The sequence below is a fragment of the Amphiprion ocellaris genome, chromosome 10 (genome assembly GCF_022539595.1).
Source record: "Amphiprion ocellaris isolate individual 3 ecotype Okinawa chromosome 10, ASM2253959v1, whole genome shotgun sequence".
In the NCBI taxonomy this organism is placed as follows: Eukaryota; Metazoa; Chordata; class Actinopteri; family Pomacentridae; genus Amphiprion; species Amphiprion ocellaris.
The window spans coordinates 14,074,641-14,096,632 of record NC_072775.1 but is presented as its reverse complement, the minus strand read 5'-3'; the positions used below and the strand labels follow the sequence as shown (position 1 = coordinate 14,096,632).

Below are 21,992 nucleotides of genomic sequence, written 5' to 3'. Positions count from 1 at the left end.
AGGTGGAAGTCGATTGTTTCAGTTGAAGGTTTGTGTCAATATTCTGTCTCCATCTGTGAGACCGTAGCATCTGTTGAGACGCTTTTAAGATTTAATCTTGTTCTTAACCGGCTGCTTTTATAGACTCATATATTAGACACTTCAATCAGGTTGCACGTTTTTTCAGATATAATTGCAGAATAAAAAGACATTCCCAAATACAAATCAAACTGCAGTAATGTGATTCTCAGTAAGACATGTAGGTCGTGACATGAATGTCCTTTTAATAGGAAGCAGATCACAATCAGGCTGCATTCCAGTTCCACTTCATCCTCATTAAAGAACAATCAATAATGATAAGAAAAAAATTAGAAACATCCTTAGTAGAAAATAATTCTCTCATGCGAGTTCTGTGTTCACACTACATTCATATTGGTTACAGATGACGTATTCACAAGCCGTTTTTGAAAAACAAAAAGAACATTGATGAATTATTACGTAGCTGTAGAAAGTAAAAACGAGTCAAAAAAGAAAAACAAAAGTCAAGTAACATCAAAGAGACACGTGCTGGCACAATAAAGTTTCCCATCATGCATTTGTAGTTGATTCTATTCACAAGGTGGGCATCATTGGTCTCCACGGAGTTGTGTCGGCGTGCATGCATGCATGTGTGTCTTACATGTGTGTCTCACGTCTTACATGTACCCTTTTGTGCTTGAGCAGAGGTCGGTGTGTGTAGATGTGTGTGTGGGCGTGTGTGCATGTGTGCAGTGGCGTCCGTATGTGCACGTACATACATGAAGCAGGCAGCCAACGAGCCCAAAACTGGATGATCGGTTACTTTTTGTTGCTTTTTCCAGCTACAATCTGACAGTTTTGTCTTGAGCACTAACAACAACACACAACGTTGTGTAACTGTGTTAAAGGAGCACTCCGCTGATTAAGTATCACACTTGTTATTAAACTTCTAATGGATGGGTAGAAGTAAAGCCACATCAAAGCAGATGCAGCAGAGCCAGAGAATTTTGTCTGTTTTTTTATTGCACACATTATTTATCCTTGCTGCCTACATTACCCACAATGCAACAATCCAGCCTGAGATTTGTGTAGTTATTGCAGCCTGAAGCTACAGAGGAACCACATCTCAAACTGTTCCATCTGCAAGGTTTTTTTCAGCACTCCCAAAGATCTGTAAACCAACTTTGATGTGTAGAATCAGTGGAGTTCTCCTTTAAATGTTGCCAAAGATTTGGCAACGAGGCCAGTTCGCTCAAAACTCAAGCATGATCCGTTTATTTTAATGTCTCAAGTGAAATTTGGTGGCCTAAATCAAAAGGCATGAGTCGGTCTCCCCAAGCTAGTCATGGTTCTGGATGCGACTATCCCTTTGAAAGAAGGCCCTGCTGAGAGGATAAAGAACATTCAGAAGATGTGTTTTTGGTAGCGTTCAGCAGGATTAAGTAAAGACAACATGTGACAGTCCAGCAGTGATGTCGCTCCACGCAGCGACAGGAAAGCTTCCTGCAGCGTTTACTCGCTCTCACTGACATCATTTAGATTCACAAAGAGACTACAAGACGAGCTGGACTAAGACTGTGAGTGCTCGCTCACCTTTTTCCAAGCGAGAGGTAAAGGGGTTAATCAACGCACATGACTGAAACGGATACATGAACACCTTAAATGCTTGGCGGTGACTCTGATGGCTTCATTCTTTGAGGAAATAAAAACAAACATGAGCTCTGGTTCGTGCAAATTTGGTCCTACTAAAGGCAAATAGTAATTCCAACGACAAAACACTTTCCTCTCTTGTCCAAAATACACGAGAAAAAGGTTGCAACACTTCCACAGGGAATGGGAATTTTATGAGTCCATAAATAAAATATCTTTACAAAAAAATGTGATCATAAGTTTCCCATTCCTCCTACGTGTGGATAGTGCAGCCGGTGCTCCTGTAGTTGTATCGACAGCGCATACATTTTTGGGTGTGTAGGTTCAATGTATTGCTCACAATCTCAGAGCCCATTTTGCAGTAGTGACAATCAGCCCAACACACACACACACACACCCTCACACATGCACACACACATCAACAAAAGACACAGCAGTGTTCACAGAGGGTTTGTCCACAAGGTTCAGAGAACACACAAACAAACCGCTATTGCCTTAAATAGATGGGTTGAGACACGTGCAGGCGACCCACCGAGCTTCGTGTGTCCTTTCAGACTTCGTGAGGATTTATTTCCAGTTCCTCCACAGAGTCACTCATGATAGACTTTCTGAATCGTAGCGTGTGGTGTGTTTTTCTGACCGAGCAGGTGGATGTGGATGTGGGTGGGGGGACCTCGTGGTCAGTTTGCCAACAGAAGCGTGGAGAGCATGTATTAGTGCGTAAAGTGACATCCCAGTCCACTGATCCTGTAGCCCTTTTTGGAGTTAATGTGCACTCTAGGGGTGTAAGACGCTGGGGTATTGCTCCGTTTGTTGCGATGTGAAGCAAGAAATGTTTGAAAAATGCACACTGTGGCCACGGCTGTTGCCTCTACAAACACATCACACACCAGGCTCAGCTTTGATCTACTGCCGGCGCGTCTTCTCCACGAGACAGAAGGTTAGTCAGGTCATATTCATAAAACCTTATTGTACCAGGGTTAAATGCACCATGCTCACACAGATAAAATATTGGAGGCACCCATCTTTTGCGTGGGAGGGGAATGGTTGCCATGGTAACAGCAAAGTGAATCACAGTGTTCCTGGGGTCAACATGCAGGACGTTTGTACATTACAGGACAGACTAGCAGTGATGCTGCCCCTGGACACTGATCTAAGGTCAGTATTGTGTGTGTTTTCTATATCATTTTGTGATTTTTGGGGCAAAAGGAACAGCTGATCTTAGATATGTGTCTGAACTCCAACTTACACAACACACCACACCGTGGGAAGACTACGCAGAGCAACCGACAAGGGTGGAGGGGTGACGGACGGACTGGAAGAACGACACACAGTCAGGCAGGCAAGCGGACAAAAGGACGCACGGACAGAGCACAGCTAGGCAAGGACTGCTCTCCTGAAGATGCAGAGAAGCAAAAGTGCAAAGTGGTCGTTCTCAAACTATTCACATGGGTCTGTGGTTGTTCTGCGGTACATCTAAATGTACAATATAGAAAAGGTGTGACGTGTTATAGGAAAGAGTGAGTGAGGTGCTAATATGGGGCCGAACTGAGAGTTGTGAGTGGGGCAGCTGTTGAAAGATTCCAAATTAAAGAAGGTTTTTTTATAAACATATTCCTCCATGTTGCATTGATAACATTGCAATGTAAATGTTGCATAATGTATGCAGATGTATGTACAATAGAGCATTTTTAAGTGTGTGCTTGTGCATTGCACATGGTTGTCTATCTATGTAGGTGAGTGTACTATGTGTGCATAACACTATGTCTATCAGGTATGTCTCTGGTGTTTTTGTGCACACGTGTTTCCTGCCGTCCTCCTCTCTCAGCTGCGACCTTCTTCGGCCGACCGCTGGTCCGACTTGAGCTTGACGAACTCTTTTGCCACGTCGTCGTTGTTGCGCTGGGAGAGGATGCGCAGCACCGTCAGGCCCGTCTCGTCCATGTGGACGCGTCTTCCCAGCGGCAGCCAGCAGGTGACGCTGCCCTTGCTGGCTATGTCCTTCACCTGCAGCACGGCCATTCCCACTGTACGGTCCTCCCTGGCAAAGCAGTAGTCCTTCACACACACCTGCAGCTCGTAGCTCTCTGGACCAACCTCAGTGCCCAGCGAGCTGAAACGAGACAGAAAACATCATTACGTTGTTGTCTATTAGATTGAATACCAACATCAGAAAATCAGATTAAGTGGATACTCACTACTGGAAGCTTTCACTGAACTTTGGTGACCAGGTGTTGTTCTTGGACTTGGTGGCAAACTTCCTCTTCTTGTCACTGAGGTGAGGCCCAATGATGTAGACTTCCACGAAAGGCCTGAAGCCCTGTGCTTTCCATTTGAGGTCAATAGCTGCCACCACTAGACAGAGAAGAAGGTTTGATGAGCAAAGACGAAAAGCAGAAGACAGATGAGACAACAGTGTACTCTGCTCTGCTTTTTACCTTTGACGCTGATCTTGTGTTCTCCATTAGGCTGAGGCAAAATATCCACATTCATAACTACGTCGCCGACTGCATCCACTCCGGATGCTGTAAAGACACACTCAGTAAGTGTTTGATCACCACCTGTGTTTGTGTGTTTGCTGTGAGCCCATTTTATTCTTTCCACGGCTATAAATAGTGCTGTTGCAGTCCCCAAAGTAGCAAAGCAGAGATATATGACTTGAAGATTTGGGATGCATCAGCAGATTGTGAACTAAGTTTAAACTTGCAGATGCTACAGACACACAAACACACACACAGGTCCTCTGTGATAATCAGATGAGCAGGACTTGGCTCGGAACAGCAGATTTAGTGCCAGTGGTGATGCTCAGACAATGGCCAACTGTAATACAGGTAGCTGGTAATTCTTTACAGGAAACACCGAACTTAAAGAAAAAATGCTGAAATTGAAAGTATTCAAACTGCAACAGAAGTTTCTCAAGAAATGGGGCTTTTAATAAGCTAACAGAAGATGTGCATGACGTAAATTATCACGTCTTGCACATCCTCCTCTCATGTCACTGGCATGTGTATGCTAATCTCTCAGCTGGTATGTTGTTTCACATTCTTGCACTGCACATCTTTGCACTTTTAAACTTTATTTTTATTTTTATTTTTTCTGTTAAAAAATTTTGCCACCCTTGTATATATTGTAAATAAAGCTGCTGTAACAATGTAAATTTCCCCTGGAGTGGGGGGAAATAAAGAACTTTATCTTATCTTTATCAGATGTCGCTTGTTGTCTGCCTGACATTGTCATACTTTATTTCTTTACTGAGCTCTTCCAAATGAGCTCAAACAAAGAAAAAGACGGAGCAGAGGGAGCTCTGAGGTGTGCCAAAGGCTAAAATTGCTCACTGTCCCGGTTGTATTTGGTCCGTGACAGTTTGATCACAAAGATGTCTGAGCACAAGCTTGGTGCTGTCAGTCGGCCTCGGGGGATGTGAACATTCTACACAACACTGCTGACATGTACCTTTCTCTGGTGGTGTGTCTTCATTTGCCGTGTACCTGACCCCTTTCCCTCCATGGACTGAGTGGAGACAGAAGAAAATTTGCATTAAAAGATGGCAAAGAGGACATTAGTTAGTACATCTTGGAAGCATATTTTAACACTGCAGACTCAATTCATTGACAACAACGGTATCCTTGAAAAAGACGTTAAAAAACAAAACTCCGCAGATCTGAAATCTATCTGCAGACCGTTAAAGTTAGATACTGTACATAACTAAAATCAGCAAATGGAAACTGTATTTTGCATAGTATGGCTACTGTAACTCACTGAAGCAATGAATTAAACATTCTCTGTACTGTAAGCAAGTTATTCTCTTTAATCCCATAATCCCATTTAATTCCATAAGCCATAGTAACAGAAAGAATAAGCAGTGGAGCTCTTTGAGAGTAGCTGAAAGCATTTTTGTGTGAAATTGCTTGAACCTACCTTGTGACAGTCTGAGAGTGCGTGTGTGCGTGCGTGTGTTTGTGTGTGTGTGTGCGCGCGTGTGTGTGTGTGTGTGTGCGCGCGCGTGTGTGTGCGTGCATTGTGACCGTTTGAAGTCGTACCCTGAGCGTTCTGTGAGAGGACAAACTTCCTGATGAGCTTGTCTGTAGCCTGCGTGTACAGCGACAAGGCATAGCGCAGAGACTGCAGATCCGGACTCTTTTCTAAGAACGTTTTCTTCAGGCCCACTCCACCCGCATGAAAGTATTGCTGTGTAACAAATATGACACAAACAAACACACAGAAAACAGACAGACAGTGAGTGTTAAGTGCAGTATGCAGTGTGAGCAGCGAAACAAGGCTGTCAGCATGTGACGCATGAAGCAGGATTGTTTGAGGCTGGTTTCAAACACCTTTAAAACTGCACAAACTGACAACAACCTAGCAGCTACAACAGTATACAGCAAATGTGGTATCAATACAATTGAAAATTAAAACAAAACAAAGCTATCCAGCAATAGGGCTGAACAGTTAATCAAAAATACTACCCAAATTGCACGTGCAAACTCTGCAGAGCCTGGTGATGTTTATGTGGTTTATAGTCATGATGTTTTAATTGAGAATGTGAAAGAATATTTCTGTTTTATATTTTTGTACTTCAGCAAATCAACACACTTTATCCTAGTTTTGACTCCATAGTTTTGCTAATTCTATCATCAATTGCAGTTACTTTTCAGTCACACAAAGTTAACCATCAAATTGTTCCAAAGACAGTGTGCTGTGAGCACTTCATTTCTGGTGCTAAACCTTAAACCCCAAGCAGTTTGTGGGCTTTAGTGTTTTTTTTCCTGCTTCTATTGGCTCATTCTTCACTACAATATAAAATCCTGCACCTCTACGGAAGCAAAATTTGAATTTCTTTGATTATTCATTTTGCATAAAATGAAATAGATCTAAATACAGCCTGCAGTTTAACTAGAAAGTTCCACAATTTCTGTCACATGACTATTGATCATGTATGAGTCACTGTTGGCTTCACAGCTGCATCAAGGAGCCCAAATAATTATTATTATTATTATTTTTAAACACAATCTGGTTAGGGCAAGCAGTTACTTTATGTACGGTAATGTTGACTAAAAATCACATCATACCTTAATAGTGTCCAGTGCCAGCTCTATTACTGCACACTGTTTAGGAGTCAGAGCTTTGGCCTCCTCTCGGCCCATGTGCTCCTGCAGGACAGAACAAATAAAACAATCAGCGGCTGTTGAAATCTTGTTTAAATTTTGCTAAAAATGTATTTGTCATGAATTTTGCTGCAGTCTACTTTCCTCACCTTTAATTTGGAGAGCTGACCCAGCTCCTTAGCAGCATTGAAGATCATCTGAGTGCCCTGTCAAAGAGAGACAGACAATTGAACACAGAGTGCAGAGAAAAAAGCAGTGGTGTTTGATAAATGTGCAGGTGAGGAAGATTTGTAAAGTGAGAGGTGAGTGAAGGGGAAAACAGTACACATTTTAGACCACTTTATGCTCTTCCATAATGTCGATTTGAGTAAAAAATCTTTTACACAAACAGAATTAACATCTTGGGAGTAATTTTTAAGGAAGGAGAGAAATAAGGTTTAAGTGCTTTAGTGTACAGTCAGTCAGTATTGCAGGGACTGATGGGAAGGTAATGTTGCCTCTGGTGCACCGTGCTGCCATTTAAATCAGGTTTTTATGTAATGTACCCACAGAGAAGGAAAAGTGGCAAGGGCTACAGAGGGTGATCTTAAAGTGTTTCTTCATGCTGACAAAGGCTACACACATACTTACAATAACCTAAGAAAGGAAGAACAGGAGCAAGAATAGGGAAATGGCAGGACAGGCAGGTTAATGTCAAATCATAGCAATGAAACAGCAATGAAAAGCACTGAATTTTAGAAGCAGAGAAGAAGCAGAAAATGGAGGAGATGTCAGGAGTGAAGGTCTTTGTGTATCACATACCGTCTGGTCAGTAAGAGTTGGAAGCACAATTGTTTTTTCCATTGTGTTCATCACCAGTTTCCACAGTTCCTTCAGTACTCTCTTCAGGACTGTCTTCTCACAGATCTTAGCAAACAGTGACAAGCTAAAACACAGAAACAAACAATCTCTCAACTGACAGATGTGTAGGTTCATTTTTACAACATACAAACACACAAGTTATTTAATGCCAATGCCATTAAATGAGTTTTAGTATCCCAACTAAACTTGTTTTTAGTTTCCCAGTTTGAGAAAAACTAACTTTTTTCTTTCAAATCTTTTAATTTAATAAAATAATGGATGTTTTCTTTGCAAAAGTAGTCATTCAAAAATTTGCACAGAAAACATTCAGTAAAATTTGCATTTTCCCTGATTTTCCCATTTAGATCAAGAATATATCTTGACAGAAAATGGGTAATTAATACTAATAATATGACCAAACATTAAAGTTTAGCTTTTGAAGCAAACTTTAGTCGTCACTTCAACTCCAGCGCTCGATATCCAGCTATACTAACTTGCTGTCCAGGAAGTCCATGATGGGCTGCAGGACATTGTCAGCCTCCTGAACTACACTCCCGTTGGCTGGAACAGTCTGACCTTTGACCTGGGCGAGGATGTCTCCCATTTGCCTCACATTATCCTCAATCTGCGGCTGGAAACTATAAAACCACAAAAAAGAGCAACATGAAAACAGACTTTGAAATCAGCAGGAGAACCCGGTTGTGGCTGGTTTCATTCAGAAATCAAACAGAAACGCCCACCTGACAGCAAAGATGCGGCTGAGGTCGTCCATGACGTTGTTCAGTTTGTTCTGCAGCTCCTTCAGGAAGTCACTGGCTTCCACATTGAGCTGGAGGAAGATAGATGTGATGAGTGAAACAGCCATTTCATGTTAGGACAACTATAATAAAAACTGCAGCTATGGAAACTCACATCTTTGCCTCCCATGGCCTCAAACATCTTCTCCAGCTGAACTCTGAGCTGCTGGATGTTATTGATTATGATACATGGCTGAGGGGAGAAAGAGAAAAATCATTACACAAACACACTTCTGTCTCTTTCACACACTTTCTCTCCCTTTTCACTGTCTGCTCCTAGCTTTATAATGTAATCAATCAAGGTTAGTCCTCTAAACTTTTTTTATTGCTTCTTTGGCAAAAACACTCTTGGTGATGCAGGGCAGGAGAAGCTGGAGTTTTCAGTAATTACTGCTCCTCTGGAGGCTCCCAGTCTCTCTGGGAGTGCAGCCCACTTTTCCCAGAGCCTATACCACATTCAGCTAATTACACAACACTAATTCACTTTGAACACTGCAACCTGGACACAGCCATTATATTGAAAATAAGTTTATTGTGCTCAAATAAATCAACTGGAACACAAACACTAAACTGTGTACATCTTAAAATGCAGTTTAAATTCCAGAAAATTCCCTCTGCTACCTCGTGATGTCAAACTTGTCTATCCACTCCCTACATTGAAATCACGAACACTTACCACTTTCTCTTTCTTTACATGATTTGGGAAGTCCTTTGCTATAATGTCAGCGTAAGACAGCAAAACATTTCCGATGGTCTACGAGAAAGACACATAAATTATGGAACATACAGAATTACAGTAAGAAGCAAATTATTTAGAGTGACTGCTAATGTAAATACATTCTGGAAGAGAATCAGGACATGAAAGTCACCTTGGCGAATCTCTTCATGTAGTTGCCAACAATCTGAGGGTCGGGACACTCGAGTTTGCGAATGATTTCAAAGCTCTGGTTGAGCTGAGAGAACACGTCCACCACTGAGCAGGAGAACAAAGCGTGCTCTGACGTGACCTGGAACTGGAGAATGAGAAGAAAGAGTGAGACCAGAGGGAAATGTATAAGAAGGTGTTTCATGGTACTGATGCTACAGCAAAGTGACCTGAACATGACGTATTCTGAAAGTAAGGAGTTTTGATTCCCTGAAGGGCCACCTATGGGAGAAGTTCACAGCGCTGCCACACATCAGGGACGATGAAACTAAGTGATTCCTCTGAAAGTTTTTGGATCATGACGATGAAGGCGATGAGAGGGTTATGATGGGGAACAGAGCGCTCATTAACAGCCTGGCCATTAGCCCAGAAGTGAATAGTGTTGCGGTATGTGACCGAGCCTGGGGACTGCTGTTTTGCTGACATAGGAAAGCAGAAGCAGCCTCAGGCGACAGTAATTGGACCCAAAGGATCGCTGACATATGAGCTGGGAGAATCTTCAGCTGCTTTTTATCGACCTCCTCGGTGTGTGTGGGTATGTCGGCGTGAGAGAGACTGGGAGCGTGAGATGCTGCGTGTGTGTACATCGACTTGCGCTTGTAGCATCTGCTCTGTTCCACAGTGAAGTTTTTTTTCCACTTGCTGGTGGTATTGACTCATTATTGATTGCCTTGAGGCCTTCAATCTGCTCTCCTCAGCCTGGAATGTGCTGAGTCGGAGAGATGATGTGAACATCCTGAATTTGCATGAGAAATGCATGAATACATTTTTTGGGGGGACGCTACAGGTAGATTACTTTTAAGCTTTTATAATGTATTCCACTGCAGTCTCAGCAAAATTTGATTGTTGAATTGTAGTTAAACTTCACTCTAACATAACTGCCTGCTTTTGTTTCTCCACATTTTTGTAGTCATCAAAATGATGAACTTTTCCTTCAAAAGCTGAAACTGCACCTCTCAAAACTAGAAGCGTTTGGGTGCCGTAATGAAGGTTTTAATGTCTGCTTTTTTACAGGGCTTAGAGAGGCAAAGAAGCAACAGGTGTGAACTTTCTTGTAACAGCACCTGAAGATACAATAATAGTTTTGCAGTTTTCATGTTAAGACAGCAGACGAAAACAGTTACCCCATCTTTTTTGTCCCTCTCTAGGGCTCCATGGAGAAAATCTCTGGACACTTCCTCATTCTCGTCCAACCACATGACGACAAATGGCTCAAACCACCTGCACAGTAAAGAACGAAAAGGTGTAAACATAAGTCTTTGTGGCATAGATGTAAATGTATCGGGAAAGGTGTGTAGCTGTATAGACAATACTCACGCTGGATATTCAGGTACATGCTTCTGGAAAGTGACCAGCTCCTTGCAGTACTCATTATAGAGCCACTTAACCTTGAAGTGCAAATTCATATAATCTGCACTTTTGCACAGGCGGTTCTTCTCATGCTCTGAATATCAAAGAGAAGGAACAAATGAGGAAAGTCCCACACTACACTCCCTCTGTTTCCATATTTGCAGTTGAAAATTCTCAGAAAACACTCCATCTCAACAAAACTCAGACAAAATACTTACCCTCCATGGCATATTTCATATCTTGTGCAAACATGTTCCACATGACCTCAGCGCTGATCTTGCCCACATTGAGTTCCTGGGGAAACCTAGAAGAAATATTCCAGTACTCGTCTTTAAATCTAGCTCTATATCCAGTAATGGTACTGTATTATTTAACAAGATAACCCAAGCTCATTTTTAAGTAACTGCAGCAGTGCTTCCACTGTATGTTTTCAGCTGCCACAGGAACAAAAACACAGCAAAGAAAATGTAAAATTAGCAAGATACTATTTTCCTCATTGCTTCCCAAAGCAAAGCCAATAGGTGCATTTAAATCCATTATCATAAATATTAAATTAAATGCTGTAAAACTGAACACGCCCCATCCAGCAGCGTTGTTGTTGTACAGCAACTATTGGTGTTTATATGCAGCTATAAAGGGTTTACTGCAACTACTGAAATAAAATACAGAAAAACACTGCTGTTAATGCTGTGCAGGTGAATGTTTATTATACATACAAACATAGAGACATAAATATGTACGCATGCACACCCTAAGGATTAAAACTGACAGGACACACCTCTAAAAATAAACAAAGGCTGTTTGTTTGACTGTTTAACCTGTTTTTGCTTCCTTATTACTCTGACACTCCCCTCCTCAAATTTTATTGTCTTACTTTAAAAAAGAAAATCCTATACAGTTGTTACCTCAAAAAGTCTTTCCTAAACTCGCCTTGATATTTCAAACATTGCCTCTGCATGACACATTTGAGGAATTAGGCCAATGTTAGGAGCACACACTCACTGATTAAGGCAAGGAGTGTATGAGTTTTTGTCCTCCTCTATGATGGAGACGATGAGGGTGATGAGTTTCGACCAGAAGTCCAGGTTTTTGATGCTGGGACCCTGCTCATCTGGAGGAACAGCTTTTGACTGGAAAGTAAAAGATGTTGTGGATTTATTTCTTAACAGTTGCATCAATCAAACATTTCTTTGTTGTAGTACACTGAGAGCACCGTGGAGGTACTAAAGGGTACGAATAATGCACTGGTAGACATTTATTACAAGCAAACTTACAGGATCTGTCTGATATTCCCTGTTGTAGAGGTCATGGCAGTTGTTGAAAATGTACTCGTAGGTGGAGTTGAGACAGGCTTTAACACAATCCTTCACCACCTGACTCGCCCTGGGGGGACTCTGCAGCTCCTGGACCTGAACACAAACATTACACAGCATATGGCTGAAACGAAAACAACTCTGGACCAAGTATCTGTCAGACACGCACAGAGTCTTACTAGGAGGTTATTTCACTGTGAATTTAACCACGAACTCACTGACTGCACAAAATGCAACAATGTACATTAACATCTTCACACAAACACCCGCACATACACACACACATGCATGCTAATGCTAATAGCTTCAGTTAGGATAGGGTAATGTTAAGCTGATTCTCAATTAGTGCCTCGGGCCACTTTCCAGAATGTACTGCAAATTTGTACCATGTTTAGTTTGAGGATGAAAAGAAAAGAAGTATTCATCAGACATTTATTCTTACCTTCATTCTAAAGAAGGTGATACTAGTCAGCAGGTCAACTGTAGACTTCAGGTCTTGAAGCCTTTCTGGACTGCTGGCAGGGAAATTATTCTGAAAGCACATTCACAAACAGAAAATTATAAGAAACAGCTCAAAATGGTCAATTTAACTTAAAAGCAACCATTCTTCTCCCTTCGTGAGATAAAGATAAAAAAGATTAGGAGTAATCCTCATTTAAAAGTAAGATCATTTTTATCACATGCCCAAAACAGATGACAAGTGCCCCGAAACGTACACACAAAATAGCGCTAACCGATGTGACCAGGAAGTAACGGATAATTAAAATCATTCATGAGACTACGTAAGCGGTATTTAATTTAGGATCAAATTATTCAGCAATTTTTAGAATAGAGAGAAGATGTAAGTACCCGATACATGGACAAGTCAATCCTCAGGGAATTGTGCAGCTGATCCAGCAGTTTGACAAACCTCTCCTTCTACAGAGAAAAGACACAAAACAGAACAAACCACTCAGAAAAGCAACACACCTCACAGATTATCATTTGACTATGTAAACACCAGGCGGATCGGACAAGGCTCAGCTGATTGGAAGCTTGGCAAAGTAGGAAGGGACACATTAACCGACTTTCAGCTACAACCTCAAAGGAGTGAAGAGCTCTAAGGAGTTTTTAGGAACAATATTATCTTCTGAAGTAGAGCATTTTCCAGCTGTAGTTACAAGCAAGGAAAAGGGGCAAAATATTACAAAGCGTTTCTCGGTGACTCACGCCAAAGTTTGACGCAGCAAATCTGTCCGAGGCAGAAACATTGTTGGAGGACTGGGTGGTGTGGGCGTAGTAAGCATTGATGTTGGCCAGTAGGGTGCTCATCACAGCTGGCACTCCTGGGCACATGTATTTAGATGACAAGCAGGCAAAGTGGCTGTAGAGCAGAAGAAGAAAAGAAAAAACAGTTAGTACATCATACACCCAGTACTGATGAGTAAATAAAATATATAGTAATTTAACTACCAGTATAGAATAAGCAATTCTGTCCAAATCTAAAAGATCTAAATTCAACATTTAGTGTAATGGTTGAGGTACTGACGTCATGGCCTGGTAGATGGACTCTACTCCGTATCTCATGGCAAACTCATCCACAATCTCCTGAGCCGTCTCCTCAAAGTACACCTTCCATGCGTCATCTCCTTTGGCATCAGGAATCTTTACTACACCACTATTTTGCTCCTCGGTAGTGTACTGGAATAGATGCTGAACACAGACAAAGGACAGGGAAATGCATTTTGTGTCTGAAGGTTATCGGTATTATATTTACTAGCAGTAATGCAACATGCATCTAATCAGCCAGACAAAAATGTCATACATATATATATATAATTGTACATATGCATCAGGACTGTACATCAAACTGTGAAATATTCCATCGGACTTTATGTGTCTTTTATGTTACACTGTGGTCTATTCATGCCAAAAATGACACAATAATTCCAGCTAGTTATAAATAAATATAACTGTTGAACCATCATAACTGGCCAATTGCTGGCAACTGTAATTTTTCAACAAAGTATACATTTCCCCAAGGTATTTTACACAGTGATTGATTATGACTGGGCCAAAATAAATCAGGATAATAGGTTGTTCTTGCACATTTAATGTTTCATTTAAAGCATGAGTAGAAATAATGATAGAGACATTTGGAGGATTTCCACCAGATGTCCGGTCAGACTGACCTCATGCAGACAGGTGTACTGGACGTGGTAAGGAGCCACCGTCTCCTCTCCTTTGATCTCCACACTTATGTGCATCCGGATGGCTCCCGAAACAGCAGACTTATCTGTTCTTTTGTCTGTCACACAAAAGTGAGATATTCATGTTTCCTTAGTTGTTGAAAATCTGTTTTTTTTCTTTTCTTTTTACAGAAAACACTTCAATCACCTGTTTCTTGTGCTGTTAACTGACTGTTTATGTCATCCATCTCGCCTTTTTTCTTATCTCACAGAACTCACCCAAATTGTACCAAACATCCATCTCTCCGCTCAGAGTGCGGACTTCGATGATGGTTTGACCCAGGAAGTCATCACTCTCGCGTTTGAACCTCTGTTTCACTCGAGACTTGATGTCATCATCCTCATCCCAAACACGAACCTTGATGCGGTCAGATGAGTTGTGGCATTCACTGGAGACCAAAATTATTGGAAAATATCAGAAATTAAGAACGATAATGCAGAAGAACAAATGGTGGAGGAAACAAGGGGAAACACACTCTAAGCACTGCATGGTTTTCTAGTGATCATTAACATTTGACTTTTTTGTCTCTCACATTTTTTTTTTTTTTTTTTACTGCAATACAAAGCTTTACACCTCTATAGTAACAGCACAACCACAACTACAAGTACAAAAACTAACAAAAGTAACTTTTGTGTTTCATAACAAAGTTAAAATGTCATAAATCATAAAAAAGAAAAAATGAACAATCTTCTTTTTTAACCAAAATTTAAAACATGTAGAATAAAGATGTACCACATTTATCCAAGTGCCCACAAGTGTTACTAGTGCTGGAGAAAAATGGTGAGGCTACATAGTACAGATATTGTATGACTTACACTACACTCATCTCCTATTTGCTCTATGTAAACACAGCCTGCAGTTCAACCTAATTCAGCCAAAAAGTCCTTGAATTTTTATCATGTAACTGCAGGTCGTACCTGTATCAGTAATAGTTTTAATGATGCATCAAGTAGCGCATTTTCCAATTAGACATATAAAGTGATTTTTATGAAATATCATGATTTTACACTTTAATTTTGTAAAGTTTTCCAGTGGAGTGGCATATGATGGACATTTATTTTAAGGACGACTGGAAAGTTAAAATCGATTGTTTTTGTTTTCACACTTTCTGGTTCTAATAAATGGAGTATTTTTTGCAGAATTGTTAAGGACAATGTGACTTTTAAACCAACCAGCAGGTTTTGGGGTTCAGAGGTTTGAATGAAAGTTTTACGAGGTATAACCCTAAAGTAGACAGCTTTCTTTATAGTGACATAAAATCACATTTCAGAATTTGAAACTGTTACACAAAAACTTTCCAGTGTACTCACAAGTGGAAGTTCTCTTCCCAGACAGGGTTGAGGTTGCCATAGATGGTTTTGGTCCTCTTCTTCGTCTTCCCAACTTGAACAGTTACATAAGGGTCACTGGAGCCTGTTTTGTCTTTAGCCTGAAGGCCCTGAGCACACACCACTGCACACGAGATGAGAAACAGAGAGAAGTTTAAACAAAGACCTTCACAGCTGACTGAAAAGATGCCCTTACGGTCCAGTCAAGATTATTTTACATTTAAATAACTGCGCATTCAGAAATTACTCAGATTCCTTTCCTTTTTTCACATTTTGTTATGTTACACACTAGTTCTAAAATAGTTTCAGTTGGTTTTCTCCCTCATCAGTCTACATTCAATACCCCATTGTGACAAAGCAGGAACTGATTGATAGTGTTTTTTTGCAAATTTTATTAAATATGAAAAACTGAAATATCACATTGATTTCAGATCTTTTACTCAGTACTTTGGCAGTGGTTTGCCTCAAGTCTTCTTGGGTATTACACCTTGATTTGGGGATATTCTGTCCTTCATCTCTGTAAATCCTCTCAAAGTCTGTCAAGTTGGATGGGGACAGCTGGCTGACAGCCATTTTCAGGTCTCTCCAGAGATGTTTGATTAGGCTAAAGTCAGCGATCTGGCTGGGCCACTCAAGGATATTCACAAAGTTGTCCCTAAGTCGCTCCAGTGATGTCTTGGCTGCGTGCTGATGGTCATTGTCCTGTTGAAAGGTTTACCTTCAGCCTAGTCTGAGGTTCTGAGCAGTCTAGAGCAGGTTTTCATTAAGGAAATTAATGCACTTTCCTCAATTCAGTTTTCATTCAATGCTGACCAGTCTCTCTGTCCCTGCTTCTGAAAAACAGCCTCACAGCATGATGGTGCCACTGCCATGTTTTTTCTCCAGACATAATGCTTAGAATCGAAGCAAAACAGTAAAGTCTTAGTTTCATCCAATTACAGAATCTTGTCTCTCACAGTCTGAGACTCCTTAAGATGATGATGGCTGTCCTTCTGAAGGTCCTCCCATCTTCGTACATGATCTGTGGAGCTCAGCCAGAGTGACCATCAGTTTTCTTGGTCACCTAATTTGTCTTTCTCCCCTGATTGCTCAGTTTGGCCACATAGCCAGCTGTTGGAAAGTTGTTCCAAACTTTGTTTCAATAGTGAAACACAAAGGTGGAAGTGTAATAATATGGAGGCTTATCAGTGCAAAAGGTGTTGGGGACATACTGTTGGATATACCAAAATACTGGCTGACAAGATGACTCCCAGTCTACAGAAGCTTGGCAGAATAGGAATATTCCAGCATAGTAATGATCCAAAGCACACTGTCAAAATCACACAAGTTTCTAAAGAAGAAGAATCTGAAAACTATGACCTGTGCAAGTAAGTCACCTGCGTTGAATCCCATAGCACACCATATAGGTATTTTAAAAAGAGAAATAGGGAAAACTCTCTCTGAAAAATAGCATCTCACTCTCAGTAACGTATGCAATACTGGTATGCTCCATGTAGAGCAGGATTGAATCTGTCATCAAAAATAAAAGCGGATATGTGAAGCATTGAAAAAAGATTTTAATCTCAGCAATGGAAGGTGTACTGACTTTTGCTGTGATCGAGTTTCTACCAGGGAGAGTGTATTTTTAAAATAGTAATCTAAAGTGTTAGTTTAACACAATTATTTAGAGGACATACAATTTTGAATCAGCTGACATGTAAGTGAGTAAGTATTGCATAGGGGTGCCCCAACTTCTGTGGAATATCGTATGTCATTATGATATTTCTATTTTTTTCCATTAATACATTTGCAAAAATGTCTAACATTTTGTTTTTGATTTGTCATGATGGGGATTTCAGTGTAAGGCTCCATTACAACAAAATGTTACAAAAGTGAAGGATTCTCACTACTTTCTGAATGTCACTGAGTATCAAATCTGTTTAATTTTTCAGTCAATAATAACAAAACAACAGAACTATTGCAAGGTATCATGACATTTATATCCAAAACATAAATTATGGACAGCATGTCAGTGTCATTTATTCAACCAAAAATAAGAGATCCCACTCTTGCCTCAGTGAACTTTTTAAATCTGCATGTGACTCTATATCCTTAAATGCTCGATTCTGATTTAAAAAAAAAAAAACTAAACACTTTATTTCACCTGTGATGCTGATCTTCGCTGACCATTTAGATGTCCCATCAAGCACACTCTGCTTGATTTGTTTCATTTGTGTTCCATGTGTTGTTTTGTCGAGAGCAAATACTTCCTGGATTAGCTCAAAGATCTCTGGCTTATTCCGCTCTCTGATCTTCATGCGGTCCTTCAGGACCATGATGATGTTCTGGGTCCGATCCTCCGCTCCATGCTTGGAGCTCTTCTCGGCAGCTCCTGATGAGGAAAAAAAGATGAAATGAGGGATGCACAAAGAATAGTTAGAAAGTGTATATGCAAGGCAATATGGCCCATAGGCCAACCGGCTTATCTCCCGTTTCCCTGCAATACATCTCTTTAAAGCTGAGTGCCGAGTTAGATAGCATCTGATCAATTCTGAAAGACATTCCTTGGCCAGGGACCAAACCCCAAACCTCCAAATACAATGGCAGAAACGTAACCACTTAACCACTGATCTTGTAAGGGGAAAGCAGTTTGCCGAGTGAGTGTTTAAGATCAACACATGTTTTTGGCATCAAGATCTTAGTTGACTCTTTGGACACAGAAGACAGATGAATTATGCATTGTGCAGAGTGAAAGAATGGGGATTGAATAAGTCACCCCTTGTGAAGCAGAATTACACAAAACAGTAGGGATGCAGAGGCTATGGGTAGAGAGAGAGAGAAAAAGAGGCAGGGGTATGACAGCACATTACTCAAGAGATAAATTGGAAAGGAAGCGGGAGGAGAATGTGAGAGCGGATAGAGGACAAGAATAATGGGATGTCAATCGGGCAGAAGGATACAGAGGAGGAGCTAAAATAGTTTTCAATCTGTGTGGATGGCCAGGTGTATGTGTCTATGTAAAGGTAGATGTTTAACAGCGTAGACTAATGTGCATGCGTGAAAAAATGTGTGTGATCTTACTCTGCAGACAGTCAGCATTGAGGAGATCCTGGCACTTGTCGTGGCATTTGACGCCACACTCTGAGCAGCGCATGCCTTGGCGTGCGATACCCCAAAGCAATCCCTCACACTCATAGCAGTAGGTGGGGGTGGTGGCTGTCCACACCTCAAAGTTGTGTGGAGTAGTAGAGGAGATGGGGTAGATCAGAGCCTGCAAGGTCTTTTTATAAACGTGGCTTTTCTATAAGTGCCAGGGAGAAAAGAAACAAAAGTTGGATTCCAGCAGTGATAAAATGCTTGAAGACACTGAAGACAGAAAAAGAGCGGTGAGGATAAAACCCACCAGCTCCTCGTTGCCCAGAGTGGTGGAAGCCATCGCCGAGGTGATTCCAGCCTTGCGTGAGTTTTGCACCAGAGACTAAAAAGGAAGAAACAAACAGGAAATTTCATACGTTACCATGTGAATCTCAGTATGGAGTTATATTTGATTTCTTTTAGGAATAAATAAATACTCACCATCGCCTAATGAGTCCAGGCAATGAAGAAAGACAGGATGGAGAGTTAAAGGAGGCAGAAGTGTGAAAAAAAACAGAAAGAACTTATTTTAGGAAATTCAAACATTGAGCTGTACAAGTCTTTATGATTTGTGTGTGTGTGTGTGTGTGTGTGTGTGTGTGTGTGTGTGTGTGTGTGCGGGTCCAGTTGCAATAATTAAGTTTTCAGACACATTTTGGGAACGCGTTTTCCTTACTGGGAAAAGAAGTTTAAATAGTGTGAATTTGTGAATGAATGTAATGCCCTCTGAAGTCATGGATACAAAACTGTGTGTGCGCACATGCTAATGATACTGCTAATAAATAAATATAATAATAATTCTGACAAGTATGTCCCAAACTCCAGAACAGAACAGTGTAGCTACATTGATTAATTGCTATAATTACATTAATATCATAGTTATATGAGCAAACCTGTAGGAGGAGCAACAGTCAGAATTCAACAAAGACAGAATTTATGAGTATATTCATTTTTGATAATAAAAAATGGAATGCTGGGAAGTCAGAGATGAAGAAGTGAAACTGTGTGTAGATGTTAGAGTGTAAAAAACTAGCTACAACAGAGGCAGAAAAAGAGATGATAGATAGAGAGGAGAGATGATAGCAGGGAAGCTATAATGTCTCCACAAAAATGATTCTAGAGCACACCACGAAATTGGCGTATTTTACGTGTTAGCTCATGTTGTTTCTCACCAGATCTCTGACAAGAGGAATGGCTTTCCTCTTGCGAAGGTCAGGCATGCTGTCAATACTGTAGAGTGCACCTCCCATTCTGAATGAGAAAAGTATGAATTATTACACATTTTTTACACACTCTTCGGTATTTATACTCGAGCACACACTTCTATTACCAAAATACCTTACAATAAAATCATATTTTGCTCTTAAAGAACCAATATATTTATCTCAGATGTTTCTGCTTCTTAACCAGTGAAGGACTTCTCAAGGACTTCACTGGTGACTTCAATTACTCCAGCTGCCTCGCTTCAAATTGTGGGCACGACACTCTACACACCAGGTGTAATTGCTGGGTTTCTGTTTGGCTAACTTAGCAGTTCTTCAGTATGCAGCTTCAGTTCCACTCTGAGGTCTGCCTCATCTACAAATGACCTGCCAGCTAAGTCAGGGCAGCCCAGTGCTGTTCAATGCTCACTGGCCAAATGCCACAAGCTGGATGAGGCTGTGGACCAGAATGAAATAGAACAGAGGATTCCCAGGCTAAAAAAGAGCCTTTTCAATCCAAAGCAGCGATAGCAGATTTCCCCAGTGGTCTAAGGATGATTTTAATTTAATTTCAGGAGATATTGCAATAACTTACCTAATACACTGACTGATAAGAAGCATTTTTCATACAAGAGAAAATAAAATACTGAAGGAAACTCACCCTCCCTTACCAAACCACAGCGAGCTGGAGGTCTCTCCTCGAGCCTATGAGGAAAAAGAAGGAAAGTCAAAAGAAGAAAAAAAAAACATCTTATGTGTATCTCTGCAGACTTTTCTAGCCTTTACATACCGTATGAATGAGGCTGCATCACTGAATGAAAGATTTGTGATTATGAAACTGCTTTATTGGACTCTTCACATCTAAGGTCCCATCCCATGTGTGTGTTTTTGTATCAGTGGTTGAAAATGGGTTAATATGTAAATACAGCTGGTGAAATTATAATACATATATTTCGTAAGTAAGCACAATTATTAACCAAAAAAAGCAGATACTCAGAGTTAGACTTATTCATTTCACTGCAGAATACAAAAATAGGTTATGTAACTATGCAAAAAAAAAATTAAAAGCTTAAAATTTAAATATGTTTCTGGATAACCAGACTGTAGGACTGCTCTTGTAAGATACAACACAAAAGATCAAATTGTTGTGAAGATGAATGAACGAAGTGAAGGTGCCTGTATATAGACAGTGAGGATTTCATCCAGACGCATCGCCTTCTTTCTCTCAAGCAACCATTCAGGTTGTACCTACCTGTAAGCATGCTCCAATGATGGCCGAGCAAAGTGCATGTGAGTGTCACTATGGCAATGACATGAAACTGGAAAGAAAACAAAGTGGGTCGGCACAAACAAACAAAAAATAAAGACAAGGAAAAAGAAGCCAAATGCACAAAAACGCAACGCCACACACATCAACATAAACATCGAAGCAAGTGATTAATTCTTTGCACAACTGAATTCAAAGGTAATGAATAGCAACATAATATGTAAATAAAATATGCAAGTGAAAATTGACCAAGCAAAACTAAATGTGCCAACTAAATCAAGCAGTTTTATCAAGCAGTGGTGTGGTGCTGCACCCAAACTCAAATAAAACGTTTGCTGTCTGGCAAGTATTTTTATTCTACCAAAAGATATCAATTATAGAATATGAAACACATTAAACCTGTTTTCTGATGTCTTGAAAAAAAAAAACACGATCAAAATAGAACTCAGAAAGTTACTGTATGTACCCAGCCCCTGCACATAAATAATGCACAACACATGCATATTTCAAAGACTTGGTAGACACTTTTAGAGTCTCTTGAACTCAGGTACATCTTTTAGATTACAGGGTGGAGCTGAATCAGGCCTACAGCTCTGGGACTTGACTGGACTGCTGGGAGGACTGGACTGGAAATTAAAGTACGGGTGGGGCTTGAACCATAACTGGGACTGGGATTAATTGGTGCACTTACCTCCCGAAGCTGCTCTAAGACCTTGTTGTAGAGTCTGAGCCAGTTCTCTTTGGCTCTGACTGCTGGGTCGACTGGCTCTTTGGGCTCCTCTACAACTGGAGGACTAAAAGAAAAAACATATTTTGATTTTCTATGAAAAATGTTTTCAGCTGACACACTTCCAGCAATTGTGACTTATTGATTC

The 21,992-nt window shown here is 40.6% G+C and overlaps 1 protein-coding gene across 1 annotated transcript in view; it reads right to left on the bottom strand.

The window, feature by feature from the left end:
• Positions 1-241: 241 nt before the first annotated feature.
• LOC111572306 (protein unc-13 homolog A-like) overlaps positions 242-21,992 on the bottom strand; it is a 35,493-nt gene continuing 13,742 nt past the window's right edge. Inside the window, exons 11-42 of the mRNA XM_023275908.3 lie at positions 21,809-21,911; positions 20,512-20,555; positions 19,821-19,899; positions 19,090-19,095; positions 18,917-18,991; positions 18,595-18,814; positions 17,678-17,905; positions 15,517-15,658; positions 14,425-14,594; positions 14,149-14,264; positions 13,506-13,669; positions 13,187-13,340; positions 12,827-12,895; positions 12,420-12,509; positions 11,939-12,073; positions 11,667-11,794; positions 10,883-10,968; positions 10,632-10,758; positions 10,439-10,535; positions 9,259-9,402; positions 9,066-9,143; positions 8,505-8,582; positions 8,333-8,421; positions 8,087-8,230; positions 7,554-7,677; positions 6,902-6,958; positions 6,717-6,797; positions 5,688-5,835; positions 5,101-5,157; positions 4,086-4,172; positions 3,846-4,002; positions 242-3,760 (exon numbers count right to left, since the gene is read on the bottom strand). Of these exons, the coding sequence (XP_023131676.2) occupies positions 3,472-3,760; positions 3,846-4,002; positions 4,086-4,172; positions 5,101-5,157; positions 5,688-5,835; positions 6,717-6,797; positions 6,902-6,958; positions 7,554-7,677; positions 8,087-8,230; positions 8,333-8,421; positions 8,505-8,582; positions 9,066-9,143; positions 9,259-9,402; positions 10,439-10,535; positions 10,632-10,758; positions 10,883-10,968; positions 11,667-11,794; positions 11,939-12,073; positions 12,420-12,509; positions 12,827-12,895; positions 13,187-13,340; positions 13,506-13,669; positions 14,149-14,264; positions 14,425-14,594; positions 15,517-15,658; positions 17,678-17,905; positions 18,595-18,814; positions 18,917-18,991; positions 19,090-19,095; positions 19,821-19,899; positions 20,512-20,555; positions 21,809-21,911 (3,766 nt within the window). The 3' untranslated portion in view covers positions 242-3,471. The remainder of the gene's footprint in view (positions 3,761-3,845; positions 4,003-4,085; positions 4,173-5,100; positions 5,158-5,687; positions 5,836-6,716; positions 6,798-6,901; positions 6,959-7,553; positions 7,678-8,086; positions 8,231-8,332; positions 8,422-8,504; positions 8,583-9,065; positions 9,144-9,258; positions 9,403-10,438; positions 10,536-10,631; positions 10,759-10,882; positions 10,969-11,666; positions 11,795-11,938; positions 12,074-12,419; positions 12,510-12,826; positions 12,896-13,186; positions 13,341-13,505; positions 13,670-14,148; positions 14,265-14,424; positions 14,595-15,516; positions 15,659-17,677; positions 17,906-18,594; positions 18,815-18,916; positions 18,992-19,089; positions 19,096-19,820; positions 19,900-20,511; positions 20,556-21,808; positions 21,912-21,992) is intronic.